The sequence below is a fragment of the Rhinolophus hipposideros genome (genome assembly GCF_964194185.1).
Source record: "Rhinolophus hipposideros genome assembly, chromosome: 3".
Classification (NCBI taxonomy): Eukaryota; Metazoa; Chordata; class Mammalia; order Chiroptera; family Rhinolophidae; genus Rhinolophus; species Rhinolophus hipposideros.
This window is the reverse complement of record NC_138049.1, coordinates 15053273-15072532: the sequence shown is the minus strand read 5'-3', so window position 1 is coordinate 15072532 and position 19260 is coordinate 15053273. Positions and strand designations below refer to the sequence as shown.

Genomic DNA, 19260 nt, shown 5'->3' with positions numbered 1-19260 from the left:
TTAAGACTTTCTGTAAAAGGGTAGCTACTAAATATTTTAGGGAATCCAGTCTTCGAAAGGAGGGGAGAAGTGGCCCATATCTGTGGGATCCGCATCCTTTCACATTCAGTCCACCCAGAATAACAGGCAGGACAGGGCTTGTTTCCAGCTTTCAACACACAGAGGAGGCTCCCTGCGCAATGATTCCCTAGTGGGGCACCTATATCTGAGACACCCTGTATACCCTAAATCTGGGGTCAGCAGTCTAGGAGAGTGTACACGTCTGGTTTCCCTATTCCTTTGCATGTTGTTTGGCTCTTTTGCACTGGAAGGTGGAGGTGTGCAGTGCATACAGGACACTGAGTGTCCTGCAAATCACAACACTCACTATTGCCCTTTGTAGAAAAGGTTTGCAGCCTCCTTTGTAAATCTATGACCTTTATGTGCTACTGCCTCCTCAGTGGATAGAAAAGGCAGGTTTGGGCCAAAGGGTAGAGTGAGAGTGCCCTTCCATCATTCCCAAGGTCATATTTTGGAAATTGTGCTTCCTGGCCCTCCTACTCTAGGTTCCCTGGGCCAGGTGCAGAGGGTTTTGCTGAGGTGAGTCCTCAGGAAAGGGGGATAAGGTGCCACTGGTGGAGGACGTGGTTAGGGTCACTTCACAGGTGGAAAGGTGTTAGAACACTGGAGTATCTGAACACCAACGAACTGGGTAATAAAACATGGTGAGCTGGTGTGGGGAGCAGTGAGTGGTGAGGAGAAGTGGCTGAGATGTGTCTGTTGAAGTGAACCCCTGGGGCTGCAGGTCAGGTGATCAGCTGGCTGAGCGAGCTGGGAAGTTGAAGGATGCAGGGCAGTGTGGATGATGGAGGGTTTGTGTGGGCAAGTCATTTGAGCAGAGTAGGCAAAAGGATTGTCTGTGGGTGACTGTGGATTGAGACTCTAGGGGTACCCCCTATCCTGACTCCTTGGTTCCCAATAGTCTGGGCTCCCATGTCCCGAGAAGTGGGGTGGAGGCAAGGAAGGAGGGGGGTGGTGGTGGTGTTGGAGGTGTCAGAGTGGAGCGCGGGGTGAGAGCCCTGGGAAGAGGGGTGGCGGCCGCCAGACAGGAAGAGGCATCTCGGCCGCGGCCCCCATAGCTGCGCAGACCGCACTTTGGCAGCCTCCTGTCTCCTTTGCCGGAGGAGGGGGACAGTGCCGGCTCCAGTTAGCATCAGGAAGAGGCGGGGCTGGCCGGGCCCCCGACCAAAGTTGCATCAGAAATGCTGGCGGCACCCTATGTCCACCCCGTCTCCCGCCCTCTCCGGTTGTACTTTTGCCCAAGTACAGTGAAGATCTTTCTCCTCGCCTGTGGACGAGAATTTGCCCGGAGGAAAGCACGAGGAGGAACACTTTCTCTGCTTTCTGCGCAGACTCGCCTCCCGGGCTCCGTCGCTTTGCCCTCCAGCTCCAGGTGGTGATGATGGTGGAAACTGCGGGCTCCAAGTTCAGCCTTGTCTTCCTGCTCCTTCTTCTGGTGCCGGACTGCACGTGGGCAGCGCACTGTTTCTGGGGCGCGGCGGTGAGTTGGGGGCGTTGGGGTGAGGGGGTGGCAGGGAGGCAGGAGCGGATAGGGGTATTAAGACCGGGGATGGGGACTTGGTGCCCACCGGGGTTCGCGGACGGTCCCCCGGGCGGCGCCGCCGCCCCCTCCATCCTCCCGAGGGCTGGTTTCCGCCTCGCGGGCTTACGGGGCCGGTTGTCGCCATCCCGGCAAGAAACGGGACCCAAACGAGGCGGCTTGGGAGGAAAAGTGATGTTGGGCACATTGGGGGTGGGGGTGGATCGCGGCGGGGAGAAGAAGGGAGGGACGGAGGGCGCAGCAGGACGCCCTGCTGAAGCACCCAGCCCCGGCCCGCGCTTCTGGGAGTGGGAGCGTGAGTCACGGACTCCCGGCGTCAGCGCGGGCATTTCCGCAGGGTCGCGTAGGAGAATAAACAGATGCCCCTACTGTGCGCACACAGCTTTCCCACACAAACCCTCCCTCATCCCCACTGCCGTCCACCCTTGAACTGAGCGGGTCCTGCCAGCTGATCCGCCAACCAGGCAGCCCCGGGCCCTGCTCGCGGTCTGCTTCCCCTCGGGACTGCTCCCCAGAGAGCTCACAGTGCTGTCTCATTACCCAGTTCTATGGGGTTGGAAGAACTCCAGTGCTGCCCACACCTCCCCAGGGGGGAAGTGACCCTAACCACGTCCTCCACCAGTGGCACCTTATCCCCCTTCCCTGAGGACTCACCTCAGCAAAAGCCTCTGCACCTGGCCCAGGGAACCTAGAGCAGCAGGGCCAGGAAGCACACTTTCCCAAAGCGTGGTTCTGAGCATCATGGTAAGGAAAGGCATCTCACTCCACCCTTAGGTCCCAAGCCCATATTTTCTACCTGCTGAGGAAGCAGCAGCATGTAAGGCTCATTTATTACACAGTAGCAAATGAAAGCAGATAAGGAATGTGATTTTTTCAGGCCCTTTAAGTGCCTGTCTCTGGAGGAGTGCACTACACACCTCCACCTTCTAGTCCAAAAGCAGCTAAAGACAACATGCAAATGAATGGGGCAAGATTTATACTTTCCTATACTGCTGACCCCATATGTAAGGTATACAAGGTGTCCAGATATGAGTGTCCCAGAGAATCACCTCGCTGGGAGTCTCCACTGTATGTGGAAGAACCAGAAACATGCCCTGTCCTGCCTGTGTCTTCTGGGTGGAAAGAATGTGAGAGAATGTGGGTCCCACAGGTATGGGCCACTGTCTCCCTCCTTTTTGTAGGCTGGATTCCTTGGCCCCAGGAGGCCTTTGAGACAATGCATGAAGCCATAGGTGTGACCTGAGGGTCCTGCTGGTGCAACATTTCTGGTGTCAAGATCAGGGCCACCTGCTTCTGCATCTCATTTGTTCCCTGTGACCTTGATCATTTCAATGCCTCAAAAATGACTTTTTTTTTTTTTTTTTTAATGACCACCGGGCCTATCTGACCTGATGACGCTCATGGTGGGCACTCTGATATCTCGTAGCCAGACACCGCATCTCTACCAGGCCCTAGTACTTTACCAGGAGGCTCTTTAAATGGTGTGGATGACCCTGCTTAAATGGGCATGGCCTTACTTCTGACCCTATGGGTCTGTGATGTGATCCTCCCATTATAATGCCGTGAAGTCCACATAGCACCTTTTCCTACCTCAGATACTTCTAGTATCATAGATTCGGCATGGTCATTGGGCGCTAATGGACTTGGTCCAGCCACACTCATTCATTCATGTATCGTCTATGGCTTCTTTCCTGTTACAACAGCAGGGATGAGCAGTTGCAGAGCCTACAGTCTGCAAACTCTAAAACATTTGGTAGCTAGTCTTTTACAGAAAGTCTTCAGACCACACTGTTATTAAATGGCTACAGGGTTGGTAGGAATCATGCCCGGTATCCTTTAGGCTTTGAAGGTTCATATTCATGTCCGTCATTTTATCCAGGATAAAATACTGTTTTAACATTCTATTTACAGAATGCGAAGATAGTTTGAGAAGATTGTATTTAAATTTCCCTTCTATGGTAGCCTCAGCTCACAAGTGATTTACTAATTACAAAGATTTTCCATTCTTGTTACAAATCTGGGGAATGTGAAACGACCACTGTGTGGATCTATGGACCAATAACACCTCTGTACACAGGACCCGGGACAGGGGTCTGTTTATTACCAGGCCCTACCGTCAGGGATCCCTCAAGAAAAGGGGAGCCAGGATGATGCTTCTGATCCCCAGGGATGATGACAACTCACACACTAGGTCCCATATGAACTACTGGGGGGTTCTGTCCCCATGTACACTTAACCTGGTCAATTGCATATGGCTCTTTGCGGAAGGCCGGAAGAATCACTGCACTTGCTGTCACCTTGGAGGGTCCCTCCTCATTGGAACCTGGTGTCACCTTCTAGTAATGGGTTTCAGGTCTGAGATGTGCCTCAGTTCAGGAAACTGGGCAAAGGATCCAATCTTGTTGGGAGGCTGCTTTAGCCTCCTAGTCATTTACCTTGTGTTTTGTCTTTCGATTTATCACTTAAATCAGGCAGGAAGTATCCAGGTTGGTGCTCAGGCCTTTTGTCTGGACGATCACCCTGGTCTATGAGCCATAGTTGTTGCTGTCTGTGGTTGAGGCCCTGGAAGATTTCTGACCTTTCTAATCATTTTGATCATTGTGCCTACTTTGTTCCTGACATAGAGCATTTCCACCTGGCATCCATTATTTTGACATTTTCCATCCCCATTCCTACTAGAAGCTATTTTGGGGAACACCAACTCCTACCACCATCCTGACGTTCAACAAAGGTCACCATTGAGCCTGTTGAGAATTCTGGAGCTCTTTTTACCCATGCTTTGCTCCTAGGTTTGATAAACAAAAGTTTATCTTCAGGCTTTCCCATGGAGCATGGTTGACTGGACACTTTCCTGCCTTTTCCTAGTATAGCCACCCAGCATATTCACTTCTCTGAGCCATTTGATCCTTTCCTTCACCATCTGCCTCAGAGTTCTGCCTTTTCTGTAATATTTTATGCAGTGTTGTTAGGCCTTTTTCCAAGCTTGCAGGACCCATCTTGTTATCAGGTTAGCACCTCCTGCCAGGGCTGTGCTAAGTCCTGTGACCTAGGATTGTTAGTGATGGCTTCTCCAACTTTGGGATCTGTCCATGATCTCACACACCCTCACCGTGATACAGCTTCCCCAGGAGCAGCTTCCTATATGCTGCCCTTTTCCCCTCAGGACACTGGGCTCATTTTTGACAATCCTCTGGCATCTAGGCTTTTCTTCCAACGCCACCTGGCACGTCCCTGCAGTGGTGATGGGCTGATTAGTGCTGGGTGTTGGCCTGGTCGACAGAGGGGACATATCTGGGGATGTGTGGTTTCTTACCAAGCAGAGGACCACTGGTCCTCCTCAACCAAGGGAGAGGCACTAGCCTCCTACTGGTGAAGGGAGGGGTCAGGCAGAGTCAGTCCTTGATCTATCAGCACAGCCGGGGGATTCTTTGCTGTCTCAGAGATCATGGAGGGGTTGCCTTGGGACTTTTATTTCCAACCCCACCCTGTGTTTTTTTCCTTCACAGATGCTCACTCTCTTCACTATGATTTCAGTGTCACTGCTAATAGACAACCATGGTGTAAAGTTCAAGGCCAGGTGGATGAAAAGAATTTTCTTTTTTATGACTGTGGCAGCAAGAAGGTTATATGTATGAATCTCCTGAGAGAGGATGTTAATAGTACAAAAGTCTGGAAAGAATAGAGTGATATGCTGTGTCACGTGGGGGACTTGCTCAAACAGCAACTGCCTGACATCAAACTGGAGAAATACCCAGATAGTGGTAAGCTGGAAAAGTCCAAATGCAGGAAAGAGCAGATTGAGGGGTTAGGTGCATTTATTGTATTCATGTGAAAAAGAAAGGGGGTGTTGGTTATTTCCAAGTAACCCAGCCAAAAAGTCATGGAGACCAGGATCAGTTAAAAGAGTCCAGGGGAGATAGACACCAGGTGGGGGGCCAAGGACCTGTCAAGACCAGAGGCTGACCTCTTTCCCATGCGGCTGTGGGGTAGTTCCTCTCTCCCTGCAGGCCAGGATGACGTGTGAGTATGAAGCCAATGGACGCGGCAGTGCATCCTGGGAGTTCAGCTTCAATGGACAGAGATACCTTCTCTTTGACTCGGTGACCAGAAAGTATACAGTGGATCATCCTGGAGGCGAACAGATAAAAAAGACGTGGGAGCATGACAAGGAATTGACAGATTATTTCACAAAGATCTCAATGGGAGACTGCCAGGAATGGCTTCCACTCTTGGTGCACTGGGAGAAACAGGTAGACACAACAGGTAAGAGAGAAGGCAGGGATGAAGTGGTAGTTCTCTTGCGATGAGACCCATCTACCTTTGTGTGAGTGTGTTGAGTGTGTGTGTGTGTGTGTGTGTGTGTGTGTGTGTGTGTTGAAAAATGATCCATCCTCAGTGAGTTCTTTCTGGGAGCATAATAGCCGCAGGTGTGTTCTGCCATGCTTCCTTTCCCTTCGCACATCGTGACGTCTCTTCCTCACTGCACATATCTTTGGTCATTCACAGAGGATTTCTTGCTGGCCCCAAACATGAGGGCATTATTCTGTTTCCAGAACTTTTTCTTCTACTGCTCCCTCTCCTTACCATCACTTTTCTTTTTCATATCACCTGGTCTATTTCTGTAAATCTTTCAATACCACTCTCAACTATCAGCTCCTGAGAGGACTTCTCTACCACCTTCCTCATGTGTCACGTGCTCTTCTGTCACAGAGGCAGTGACTGGTCATATTGAAACCCCTGCTTCCCCATCAGCTGTATGAGCCCCTGGAGGACAGGGCACACCACTTCCTCCCTTCCTACCTCAGGTCCTGTCATAGCAGCTGCCATTTAGTAGGTGAGAAACTGTCTGCATTGTAGGATTACCTGGGGTAGCAGGAGCTGAGGAGTAGTCTCTCCATTTTGATATCTGGAAAAAGACTGTCATGCTTGTGTTTCTATTGCAGCTCCCACAACAATGGTCCCAAACACAGCCCCACCAAACAAGGCCACAGCTACAGCCCATTACAAGGCCTTGACCATCACACCTATTGCCTGGATCCTCCCCTCTTCCTTACCTGCTGGATCATGATTTCATCACAAGGTATGTCTTTTAAAGTAGCAGATACTGAGGGCTTAACTCAGTAGGAATGAGGGGCAGATGGCCTGGAGTGAGGATGGGGAAGGGTGAATTCCCAGCCTGACTCTGACCTCACTTAATCTTTTCATCATGGAAATGAGACAGGACAATCACACCTCATATCACCTGGTAGCAATCATTGGGACAGCTCAGCCTTGAGTTCTGGCATCTCCTCACTGTCAGTGCCAGTGGAAAGGGAGGGGACCACACTAAGGCTTAAGGTCTTTAGCCATTTCAGTCCAGAATCACATTCTCTGTTTGGGAGAGACTGTTTGGGTCCAGTGTGGGTGGTGTGGGGACAGTAGGGACACATGGAATGGGTGGGGGAGGGTTGGGTGGGGATAGGGGGTAGTTGGAGGAGGAGGTGTGTGTTGGGGGAGGGGTGCGTGGGGAGGGGTGCGTGGGGGAGGGTGTGGAGGTTAGGTTGGGGGAGGGCTTGGTAGGGAGGGGAGGGGAAGGGCTGGTGAGGGGTGGGTGGGGAGGGAAGAAGAGGGGTGGGTGGGGCGGGGGCGGGGAGGGGTAAGTTTTACGGTATTGGTGCTCCCGCAAATTTCTCGCTACACACTGTCTCCCTCCCATCCCACCTAAAAACATTACTTTTTCGCCTCTGTGGCCTCTTTTCAGACCCTCTCCTTCCCTGTGGTGGGTGACAACCTGCCTCGCCGGCCGCAGAGACGAAAACAAACCCCAGTAGGGGACTGAGCTGGGGCGGCAGCGCCACCCGGAAGGCAGGTTCCCCAACCCTGGTGGGAACCCCTTGCCTGTCCTGATTGTAATGCCGGTCTCGCCCCGCAACGTCCACGGACGAACTCACCGTCCAGCGCCACCCCATACAGTGGGGCAGCAGAAGCAGGACCTGCAGGCCCAGGCTGACTTGGTGCCGCACCCCACGCAGTCGGGCCCTGGAGCCCGGAGGCGACCATGCTGTGGCGCAGAGTCGTGTCCACACGGTCCGAGGAGAAAATGAAACCCCAGTGTCGTCCTTGCCCGTGGCCCTCTGGGTGGCGCCGCCTCTTCTCCAACTTGCTCCTGGAGGCTAAGTGCACTAAACGTTCATTTTCTTCTCCTCTTGTCTCTCAGCCCTCCTTGTCTCTACCCCATTCTCCTGGCCAGTTCCATTTGCGGTCTCCTTTTCTGTTTCACAATGATACATTTTCTTAAAAGACTCACGATTTTATCTCAAGGTACTTCCTTAATGAAAGTGGACGAAAACAGCCTTTAGCAGTGATGTCATCCACCAGGTGTTTTTTAGTAGTTTCTATCCCAGCGGAGCCCAAGGCCTTTTGCTAACCAGAGTAACTCTTTTTTGACAAGTTTGCAGTACTGAGGTCAGATTTGTGTTTCCAAGTTTTCCTGCAAAGACTCCAAAACACCCACAGTGCCACCTAGAGGCCTCCGATGAGGGTCACCTGGCATTTAAAGTTCCAGAACTGCAAACCTCTGGTTTTAGTTTTAGCCTCTTGGGCCTTTTCATGTTCACACTTGTCTCTTTCATTCAATCATTCATGAGCATCTAACCAGCATTTAAGTAACATCAGCTTCTCTGGGAATAATCATCATAATAAAGAATAAAACCATCACCTCTTGACTCTGAGAAACTCTCCTGATTTGGGCCAAAGGGTAGAGTGAGAGTGCCCTTCCTTACCATCCTTCCCAGGCTCATACTTTGGGAAAGTGTGCTTTCTGTCCCTCCTACTCTAGGTTCCCTGGGCCAGGTGCAGAGGCTTTCTCTGGGCTGTGTCAGGCAAGAGGGATAAGGATCCACTTGGTGGAGGAAGTAATTAAGTCCTTTCAAAGAAGGAAAGCTGTTGGAGACACTGGCATATTCCACCGGCAAAGAAATGGGTAATAAAATACGGTGAGCTGGAGTGAGGAGTCTTGAGTCCTGGGGGCAAGTGAGAGGTGTCTGGTGAAGTGAGTGCCAGGGTCTACAGGTCAGGTGATCTGCTGCCAGAGTGCTCTGGAAAATTCAAGGATGGAGGGCAGTGGAGATGATGGAGGGTTTATGTGGGAAAGCATGAGATCAGAAAATTAAGATCACAAACTCATCCTAGAAAAAGTGCTACACACCTCATTGCTGAATATCACTGTGGTCACCTTTGAAGTACTCCCCTTGGGAAGCTATGCACCAATGCCAGCGCCTATTCCACCCTTCAAAGCAATTTTGGAACTCTTTTTCTGGAATGGACATCAGAGCTGTCGTATTATCCTTGATGTCCTGAATGTTATCAAAATATCTTCCTTTCAATATTTCCTTTATCTTCAGGTAAAGAAAGAAGTCATTGGGGGCCAGATCAGGTGAGTAGGGAGGGTGTTCCAATACAGTTATTTGTTTACTGGCTAAAAACTCCCTCACAGACAGTGCCGTGTGAGCTGGTGCATTGTTATAATGCAAGAGCCATGAATTGTTGGTGAAAAGTTTAGGTCTTCTAACTTTTTCTCGCAGCCTTTTCAGCACTTCCACATAGTAAACTTGATTAACTGCTTATCTAGTTGGTACAAATTCATAATGAATAATCCCTTTGATAACAAAAAAGGTTAGCAACAGCGGTTCAACAAGATCGCTAACTTAATTATCAGACCTCATATTTGAGCAGTGTAGGGGGAAGGGATTGTTTGTAGGTGACTGTGGGTTGAGACCCTGCGGAACTACACCCTGTATTGACCTCTCTGATGCCAGACGCTTTCTAAAAGCGGTTTCATGGCTGGTGGTGGCAAAGGAAGTGGGCCCGAGGTAGTTTCTGTGCGATTTCTGTCGGTGTTGGTTTACCGCAGAGTATCAGAAGCCAGCAAAGGGGCGTAAGGCGGGGCTTAGCCGCGCCCTGCCGCCCAATAGCCTGCATCTGTCGGGCAGGCGCCCCACCCAGGGGGCGGGTCCCCCTTGGGTGAGCCTCAGAGAATTTTGCCGCGTATTTTCATCTTCTCGCGTGCTCCGCGGGCCCTGCGCCCGCAGTGCTTTCCCGCCCACGGCGCCTCCTGCAGTTCTCTCTCCTCGCGTCAGCAGAGCGACAACCAGCCCCCGAGAAACGGCGGTAGAAGGGGACTCGGTCCTGGATCTCTCTGCAGACTCCCCTCTCCGCCACTTTAGGTTCGCCTTCTCCACTGCTTGTCGCGATGGTGCGAACTGCTGGCTCCAAGACTTGTCTTCTTTTCCTGGTCCTAGTGCTGCGCGAGTGTCCCTTGGCGGCCAGCAGGGGTGAGTTAGGGATGGAACCTATGGGGTGTGAAGGGGAGAAGGTGTGGGCTGTGGGAGTGTGGGGGAGGGGTGGGACAGGGGCGGGGCGGGTGTCGGGGTGGGGAGCATTAACCCGGGACGGAGACCCCGAGCCCATTGGGATGTGTCAACCTTCACTCCAGGTGGCGTCGCCTTCCCCTCTACCGGCTAGTTTCTGCCTGGGAGGCATCCGGGGCTGGTTGTCGCCTTCCAGGCAACTATAGGATTAAAACTGAGGCGGCTTGGACGAAAACCTAATGCTGGGCCAAAGTGCGAAGGCGGGAGGGTAGGGAAGGAGAAAGAGAAGGCGCCGCGGTAAATTCTTGCGAAGCAACCCCTCCCTCCGTACCCCCAACCCCAGGCATCAGTCCCCAGCCCGCTTCTGGGGAACTGGGAGCCAGAGTCTCTCCTCGGGTCGCCAGGCGTCGCAAAGGGGCTTTCCCCAGGGTAACTCCCCCAGGAAACCGCATGTGCACACTCGACTTTTCCCACGCAAGCCCTCCCTCACCCATTGCTCTCAACCCTTGAACTTTCCAGCAGCTCTGCCAGCTGATCACCTAACCTGCAGCCCTAGGCATTCACTTCCCCTGCCACTTCCCCTCACCAATCACTCCTCCCCACCCCAGTTCATGCTGGTTCAGAGTCCCAAGAACTCCAGGGCCTCCAACACCTCCCCAGGGGGGAAGTGACCCTAACCACGTCCTCCACCAGTGGCACCTTATCCCCCTTTCCTGAGGACTCACCTCAGTAAAAGCCTCTGCACCTGGCCCAGGGAACCTAGAGCAGCAGGGCCAGGAAGCACACTTTCCCAAGGCATGGCTCTGAGCATCATGGTAAGGAAAGGCATCTCACTCCACCCTTAGGTCCCAAGCCCATATACATGCTGTAAGGCTCATTCCTCACACAGTAGCAAAGGCCAGGCAGGGAGTGAATGTTGTGATCTTTCCAGGCCAGTTAATGCCTGTCTCTGTGTGTGCTACACACCTCCACCTTTGTGGGGCAGAAGCAGCCAGACAGTATGCAAAAGAATTGGGGTCGAGAATTATACTTTCCTATACTGCTGACCCCATATTTAGGGTATATAGGGTGTCCCAGATATGGGTGCCCCAGTCCCCTAGGGAATTATCTCTCAGGGAACCTCCTCTGTGTGTCAAAACCGAGAAACGTGCCCTATCATACTTTACGTAGAGTGAGTGTGGGTCGTACAGGTATGGGCCACTGCCCCCCTCCTTTCTGTAGACTGGATTCCTTGGTCCAAGGGAGCCTTTGAGAAACTGCATGAAGCCATAGGTGTGAACTTAGGGTCATGCTGGTGCAACATTTCTGGTGTCAAGATCAGAGCCACCAGCTTCTGCATCTCATTTGTTCCCTGTGACCCTGCTCATTTCAATACCTGAAAAATCACTTCTTTCTTATGACCACCGGCCCTATATGACCTGATGACGCTCATTGTGGGCACTCTGATATCTCGTAGCCAGACACCGCATCTCTACCAGGCCCTAGTACTTTACCAGGAGGCTCTTTAAATGGTGTGCATGTCCCTGCTGCAAGGGGCTTAGCCTTGCTTCTGACCCTATGGGTCTGTGATGTGATTCTCTCATCATAATGCCATGAAGTCCACATGGCACCTTTTCCTACCTCAGATACTTCTAGTATCATAGATTCTGCGTGGTCATTGGGCGCTAGTGGCAGGTGCAGCCACACTCAGTCATTCATGTATCGTCTATGGCTTCTTTCCTGCTACAACATCAGGGGTGAGCAGTTGCAGAGCCTACAATCTGTAGACCCTAAAACATTTAGTAGCTAGCCTTTTACAGAGTGTCTTCAGACCACACTGTTATTAAATAGCTACAGGGTTGGTAGGAATCATGCCCTGTATCCTTTAGGCTTTGAAGGTTCGTATTCATGTCCATTGTTTTATCCAGGAAAAATACTGTTTTAACATTCTATTGACAGAATGGGTAGACAGGTTGAGATGATTGTACTTAAATTTCCCTTCTATGGTAACCGTCAGCCCACAAGTGATTTACTTACTTACAAAGATTTTTCATTCTTGTTACAAATCTGGAGAATGTGAAATGACCACTGTGTGGATCTATGGACCAATAACACCTCTGTACACAGGACCTGGGACAGGTTTTTGTTTATTACCCGGCCCCTCCCCAGGCACTCCATCAAGAAAAGGGGAGCCAGGATGATGCTTCTGATCCTCAGGGATGATGACAACTCACACATTAGGTCCCATATGAACTACGGGGGGGGGGTGTTCTCCTTCCCCTAGTACACTTACCCGAGTCAAGGTCCCCATTGCTCTTTGAGGAAGGCTAGAGGGAATCACTGCACTTGCTGTGACCTTGAAAGGTCCTTCCTCATTGGAACCTGGCATCTCATTCTAGTAATGAGTTAGAGGTCTGAGAAATGGTTCAGTTCAGGAAACTGGGGAAAGGATCCAGTCTTCTTGTTGGGAGGCTGCTTTACGTCCTAATAATTTACCTTGTGTTTTGTCTTTCGTTTAACCCCTTAAATCAGGCAGGAAGTATCCAGGTTGGTGCTCAGGCCTTTTGCCTGGACGATCACCCTGGTCTATGAGCCATAGTTGTTGCTGACTGTGGTTGAGGCCCTGGCTGGATTTGTGACGTTTCTAATCATTTTGACCATCGTGCCTACTTTGCTCCTGACATAGAGCATTTCCACCGGGCATCCATTATTTCGACATTTTCCATCCCCATTACTACTGGAACCCATTTTGGGGATCATCGACCTCTACCACCATCCTGACCTTCAGCAATGGTCACCATTGAGCCTTTTAAGAATTCTCTTGTGCTCTTGTCACCCATGCTTTGCTCCTAGGCCTGATAAACAAGAGTGTATCTTCAGGCTTTCCATGGAGCATGGTTGACTGGATACTTGTCTGCCTTTTCCTATCATAGCCACCCGGCATATTCACTTCTCTGAGCCATGTGATCCCTTCCTCCACCATCTGCCTCAGAGTTCTGCCTTTTCTATTTTATGCCGTGTAGCCACGCTTTTGGCCAGGCTTGCAGGACCCATCCTAGTAGCAGAAGCACCACCTGCCAGGGCTGTGCTAAGTCCTGTGACCCAGGATTGTCAGTGATGGCTTCTCCAACTTTGGGATCTGTCCATGTCCTCACCACACTCTACCATGATACAGCTTCCCCAGGAGCAGCTTCTGACATGATGTCCCTCTCTCCCCAGGACACTGGGCTCATTTCTGTCAATCATCTGGCATCTAGGGCTTTCCTTCAAAGCCACCTGGCACGTCCCTGCAGTGGTGATGGGCTGATTTGTGCTGGGTGTCAGCCTGGTTGACAGAAGGGACATATCCGGGGAAGTATGGTTTCTTGCCAGGCAGGGGCCTCCTGGTTCTTCTCAGTCATGGTAGGGGCACTAGCCTTTAGCTGTGAAGGTGCGGCCCGAACAGGGGTAGTTCTTGCTCTGTCTGCCCTGCCTTCAGGGGGATTCTCTTGCTGTCACACAGATCATGGAGGGGGTGCCTTGGATCTTTCATTTCCAACCCCACCCCGTGTTTTCTTTCACAGAAGCTCACTCTCTTCACTATGATTTCAACATCACTACTAACAGCCAGCCATTGTGTAAATGCCAAGTGGATGAAAAGAATTCTCTTTTTTATGACTGTGGCAGCAAGAAGGTTGTACCTATGAATCTCCTGAGAGAGGTTGTTGATGCCACAACAGTCTGGAATGAGCAGATTGGTACACTGTGTGACGTGGGGGACTTGCTCAAACAGCGACTGCTTGACATCAAACTGGAGAAATACGCAGACAATGGTAAGTTGGAAAAGTCCAAATGCAGGAGAGAACAGATTGTGGGGTTAGCTGCATTTATTGTTTTCATGTACAAAAGAAAGTGGGTGCTGTTCCTTCTCCAAGAATTCAGCAGAAAAGTCAGAGTGACCAGGATCACATAGAAGAGTCCAGAGGAGGTATACACCAGGTGGGGGCCAAGGACCTGTCAAGACCAGAGGCTGACCTCTTTCCCATGGGGATGTGGGGTAGTTCCTCTCTCCCTGCAGGCCAGGATGACGTGTGAGTATGAAGCCAATGGAAACACCAATGCATTCTGGGTGTTCAGCTTCAATGGACAGAGATACCTTCTCTTTGACTCGGTGACCAGAAAGTATACAGTGGATCATCCTGGAGGCAAACAGATAAAAGAGATGTGGGAGCATGACAAGGAATTGACGGATTATTTCACAAAGATGTCAATGGGAGACTGCCAGGAATGGCTTCCACTCTTGGTGCACTGGGAGAAACAGGTAGACACAACAGGTAAGAGAGAAGGCAGGGATGAAGTGGTAGTTGTCTTGAGATGAGATCCATCTACCCTTGTGTGAGTGTTGATTGTGTGTGTATGTGTGTGTGTGTGTTGAAAAACGATCCATCCTCAGTGAGTTCTTTCTGGGAGCATAATAGCCGCAGGTGTGTTCTGCCATGCTTCCTTTCCCTTCGCACATCGTGACGTCTCTTCCTCACTGCACATATCTTTGGTCATTCACAGAGGATTTCTTGCTGGCCCCAAACATGAGGGCATCATTCTGTTTCCAGAACTTTTTCTTGTACTGCTCCCTCTCCTTACCATCACTTTTCTTTTTCATATCACCTGGTCTATTTCTGTAAATCCTTCAATACCACCTCAACTGTCAGCTCCTGAGAGGACTTCTCTACCACCTTCCTCGTGTGTCACCTCATCTTCTGTCACAGCGGCAGTGACTGGTCATATTGTAACCCTTGCTTCCCTATCAGCTGTATGAGCCCCTGGAGGACAGGGCACACCCCTTCCTCCCTTCCTGCCTCAGGTCCTTAATACTGTGTATCCCTGAAAATAAGACCTAGCTGGACAGTTAGCTCTAATGCATCTTTTGGAGCAAAAATTAATATAAGTCCCAGTCTTATATTATATTGTATTAGATAAGACCTTGGTTTTATATTATAGTAAAATAAGTCCGGGTTTTATATTAATTTTTGGTCCAAAAGACAAATTAGAGCTATTTTCCAGCTAGGTCTTATTTTCAGGGATACAGGGTAGCAGCTGCTATTTAGTCAGTTAGAAACTGTTCGCATTGTAGGATTACCCAGGGTAGCAGGACCTGAGGAGGCATCTCCCCATTTTGGTGTCTGGACAAGGCCTGTCATGCTTGTGTTTTCATTGCAGCCCCCACAACAATTCTCCCAAACACAGTCCCACCAAACAAGGCCGCAGCCACAGCCCATTCCAAGGCCTCGACCATCACGCCTATTGCCTGGATCCTCCCCGTCTTCCTTACCTGCTGGATCATAATGTATGTCCTTTAGGTCACAAGGTATGTCCTTTAAAGTAACAAGTACAGACAGCTTATACGTGGGAATGAGGGGCAGATGGCCTGGAGTGAGGATGGGGAAGGGTGAATTCCCAGTCCAACCCTTGTCCCTCTCACTGAACCTCTCATCATGGAAATGAGAAAGGAGAATCACACCTCATATCACCTGGTAGCAATCATTGGGACAGCTCAGCCTTCTGGCATCTCCTCACTGTCAGTGCAGGTGGAAAGGGAGGGGCCCACATTAAGGCTTAAGCTCTTTAACCATTTCAGTCCTGACTCAGATTCTCTGTTTGGGAGAGTCTGTTTGGGTCCAGTGTGGGTGGTGTGGGGACAGCAGGGACACATGGCATGGGCAGCACTCACATTCGGGTGAGAGCAGCATGATGGCTCCATGTGATGTGTCCAAGGTAAGGGGCTTATCCAGGGGGCTAAGAGGAGAGGGACCAGGCTCTCATCCCCGGAAGAGGGAGGGAAGGCCTTTCAGACCCAACTCAAACGCGTAGAGTTCAGGGCTGTGTTCCCACAGAGAGTGGCTTCGGGTACAGCACATAAGGACGACTTTAGAAGGAAGGCAGTTCTCTGTGCACACCTGGGATTCCTGGCTGAGCCCTGTGCAATCACCTGACAGCCAACCTCCTGCAGACTCAGATCCTGAGCCACTGAGGGTCCCCTGCCTTGAGCAGAGGTGACTGGGGAGACAGGTGGGGCTGAGCTGCTGTTGCTCACAGCTGAGCCTGTCTGGGGTGGATGGGGCAGGGCTGTGACTGTCATACTGAGAGCTATGTGTGCTTTAGCTAAGACGCTGGTAGGTAAGGGAAGAACAGAATGCTTGTCTGCTATCTACCCCAGGCTAGAGGTGTCAGGATACAGGCCCTTCTCTCCATCAAACCTCCCACCAGGTCTTAGCCCCTCCCATCACAGGGAGAATCAGGACTTGAGCAAGGGGAGAAGATTGATTCATTACTTGCTTTATTTGTGAGCCCAGAAGGTCTATAGCAGGGACTGGAGCTGACTCTCTATGTGCAAAGGGAAGTAAAGGTTGCTACAGGCTTCTGTTCCCAGGGCAGGGGTGGCAGGTGCAGGGTAATACATGACCTTTGTCAGTGGAGGTCTCAAGATAGGGAGTGATTGGGGTACAGTAGTCCCAGGAGAACGGGGCAAGGATTTCCTCAGCCACTGGTACATCACTTGTTCTTTTCTCCAGGCTGACGATGCTACCAGGAAGCCCATGGTAAGTGTGTGTATATCAGCGACTCTGCCCTTTGGTTGGAGGCCTTTGGATGACCTATTATTCATTTTATACCACCATCTGATCACGATGACACAGTAGATACATCTCATCTTCTTCATTGCATTTGTTGATTATCTTGTTTAATGCTTTTTAAAAACCGTATTATGCTACTTTTCTTGTTTCTGAGGGATGAAATTCCTTCTTTTAAACTTAATTGCTAGAATAAGAATTATCAACAAAGAAACCATTTTCCATCTATTTTGTTTGTGGAAAATCATATACATCGTGTGTTTGTTTGTTGACATGATCTTGCCAACTATACACAGAGGGTGCAAAAAAAATGTATGAAAGTGGACACTTTGGTCAACGTTGCTCAAGCAGTAGTTCACCGTAATCAGAAGTGTCTGGACACTGATGGTATCCACTTTGAGCACCTCTTGTCATTGCAAAAATGAAACATAACTGGTATTCACCTTTGTTATCAGTATATAGTGAGTATTACAATGTTAATACAGTTTTTCTTTCTTAAAACGTGTACACTTTTTTTGATACCCTCTCTATTTGTGTGTGTGTATGTGTTTACACACACACACACACACACACACACACACACACACACATATTTGTTGCCACGCAGCAGCCTACCGGTCTGTCTCCTCATACCTGCCCCTAAAGAAAGGAGAGTCTGTGAGACGGATCCCTTCAGGGACTTTGCTTCACCTTTGTGCTTATACATTATGTCTCCCTCTTTGGCCCTAGAAAGATGGCTGGCTAGTCAAAGACGGGTACGACTCCCCATGGGGCCGGGGGGGGGGGCAACCCAAGCCAGATACAACTATGTGGGGACCATCTGGGGAATTCATGGGGTTGATAGAGGTGGGCACAGCCCCCCACCGTCCCCTGGCTTAGGAGAGCCTCTGCCTCTGCTGCATTCTTTCCCACATCCTGCAGGGAAAGTGATTCAATGATGTGCTCTCCATATATTCATATGCATAAAGGTTTTGTCCCTTGGGGAAGTACTTATTCTGGGACTTATGGTTCAGCTGCCTGTAGACAAGGGCGATTGGCTTAAGTCAGTTTCCTATTGTAATGCATGGGATTCACAGATCTTGAGATTGACAAGCTTTACTTCTTTTACTCCCACACCTAACTAATAAAAGCCATGCGTTGGCATGAGTCGGGGCTCAGTCTTTGAGGCTGCAGTCCCTTGGCCCTGCTTGCACTCTATTCTTGTCTACTGTCTGTCTTAAACTTGTGCCACCCTCCTCGCTTCCCACAACTCTTGTCGTGCTGGATGCAACAGGAATTCTTTCTGTGTCATCAGAAACAAACTTATTTTAGGTTATTTTATTATTTTTTTGCACTTTTGGCCATTTCTTTTTATTTACAGTTTGTGTTCAATGCAAATCAATTCCATACCATGAGAAGTTACTATGAATCAAAGCAGACATATGCAAACACAATATATAGTCCAAAATAGATGTACTGCATTCAGATATGAAACCAAAGAGAATGTTCGTTCACACACACAGGAGCTTGAGATCTGTTGGATATAGTGTTCCTGGGTAGGATTCTGAAAATGGAAAAAACGTGACGTGTTATCAAGACCACTGTGGCCATATTAGATACTGGAACATCTAAGTATCAGTGTGTGACTCTACGAACAAAAGACTTTAGGGAGTGTCTATTTTTAAAAACGTTTCTGTGCATCAAGGCAGTTGTGAAAAGATTTACTTTCCAGAATCAAGCTACCTTAGGCTTAGGATCAGGTTCTATCCAAACACATTGAACAATAACAAAAAGTGCTCTGAATGTGGCTATTCTGATTCATAGTTTTGTTTTGTTTTGTTTTGTTTGTTTGTGTGTTTGTTTAAAGTATATACAGAGAGACTATAAAAGTTTTTCTGAATTTCATTTAGGTAAGCTTCCAGTCTTCACATCCCAAATACCTGATTTACAGTTTTGGCTCCTTCCATATTTGCCTTTTCGAGTTTAAGATTTGTCAATTTCACATTCAAAACATACTATTTTTTAAATTGTAAAAAGTATGCAACGTATGCAGAAATAAAAAGGATTTTAAAATTAGTTGACGTCAGTGTACTTCTACTCTTTGGAATTAGTTTAGCTAAACGAATCTGGTGCTCTTGAATTGGAATAAGTGATAAGTACATAAGCAAAATGTACTCATTAGGCTTGGATTTGGGGTACATTCCAATCCATCACTGCTCTGGCACATGTCAATAACTGTATAAAAGTCAAGTACAATGTCCAAAGGAAAGAGTTCACTTCCCAGGAGAACAGTGATAGCTTAACGATGTAAAACTCGATCCAGAGTTACATTGGCGTTAAATTAGTGCTGCACTGAAGTTTTGCAGGAACACCTGGAAGTTTCTTCTAACGTACATACAAATAGAATCACGGTAGCTTTTCACATTACCTAACGGTTTTATGGTCATTAGCTTTAATGAACCAAACGAAAACTGAAACTGCTCCAAATCCCATCCTTTATCGCTAGATAAGACACAGTCTATTCATTTTCAAGGTAGTTTTATCTGTCCATACTTCTTAAACCACATTTAAGGAAATCATCTCTTAACTCATTTTGGATGTGTCTCTCTTCATCTTGTACATGAAGCTCCAGCAGATTTAATATTGGCAATCACGTGGTCAAGCCCCGCCCATGCTCTTCAAACCAGTGAAATCTGAGATCCTCGACATTTTCTGTGTCAATAAAACAAGCTGTGGAATTAGCAGATTC

At 49.3% G+C, this 19260-nt stretch overlaps 1 protein-coding gene across 3 annotated transcripts; it reads left to right on the top strand.

The window, feature by feature from the left end:
• The first annotated feature begins 1523 nt into the window (after positions 1-1523).
• On the top strand, positions 1524-18469 carry LOC308489991 (UL16-binding protein 3-like). Of its 3 annotated transcripts, XM_081031607.1 has the most exons (10): positions 1524-1540; positions 5107-5177; positions 5591-5863; positions 6544-6680; positions 9805-9912; positions 13491-13739; positions 13968-14240; positions 15124-15271; positions 16476-16502; positions 18422-18469. In XM_081031607.1, the coding sequence occupies exons 3-8, from the start codon at positions 5817-5819 to the stop codon at positions 15261-15263; spliced, it is 954 nt and encodes a 317-aa protein (XP_080887733.1). In that variant the 5' UTR covers positions 1524-1540; positions 5107-5177; positions 5591-5816; the 3' UTR covers positions 15264-15271; positions 16476-16502; positions 18422-18469. The 3 variants fall into 3 exon arrangements, with proteins under 3 accessions (XP_080887733.1, XP_080887732.1, XP_080887734.1); XM_081031606.1 differs by lacking the exon at positions 1524-1540 and having other exon boundaries at positions 5160-5863; XM_081031608.1 differs by lacking the exons at positions 1524-1540; positions 9805-9912 and having other exon boundaries at positions 5160-5863.
• Positions 18470-19260: the final 791 nt, after the last annotated feature.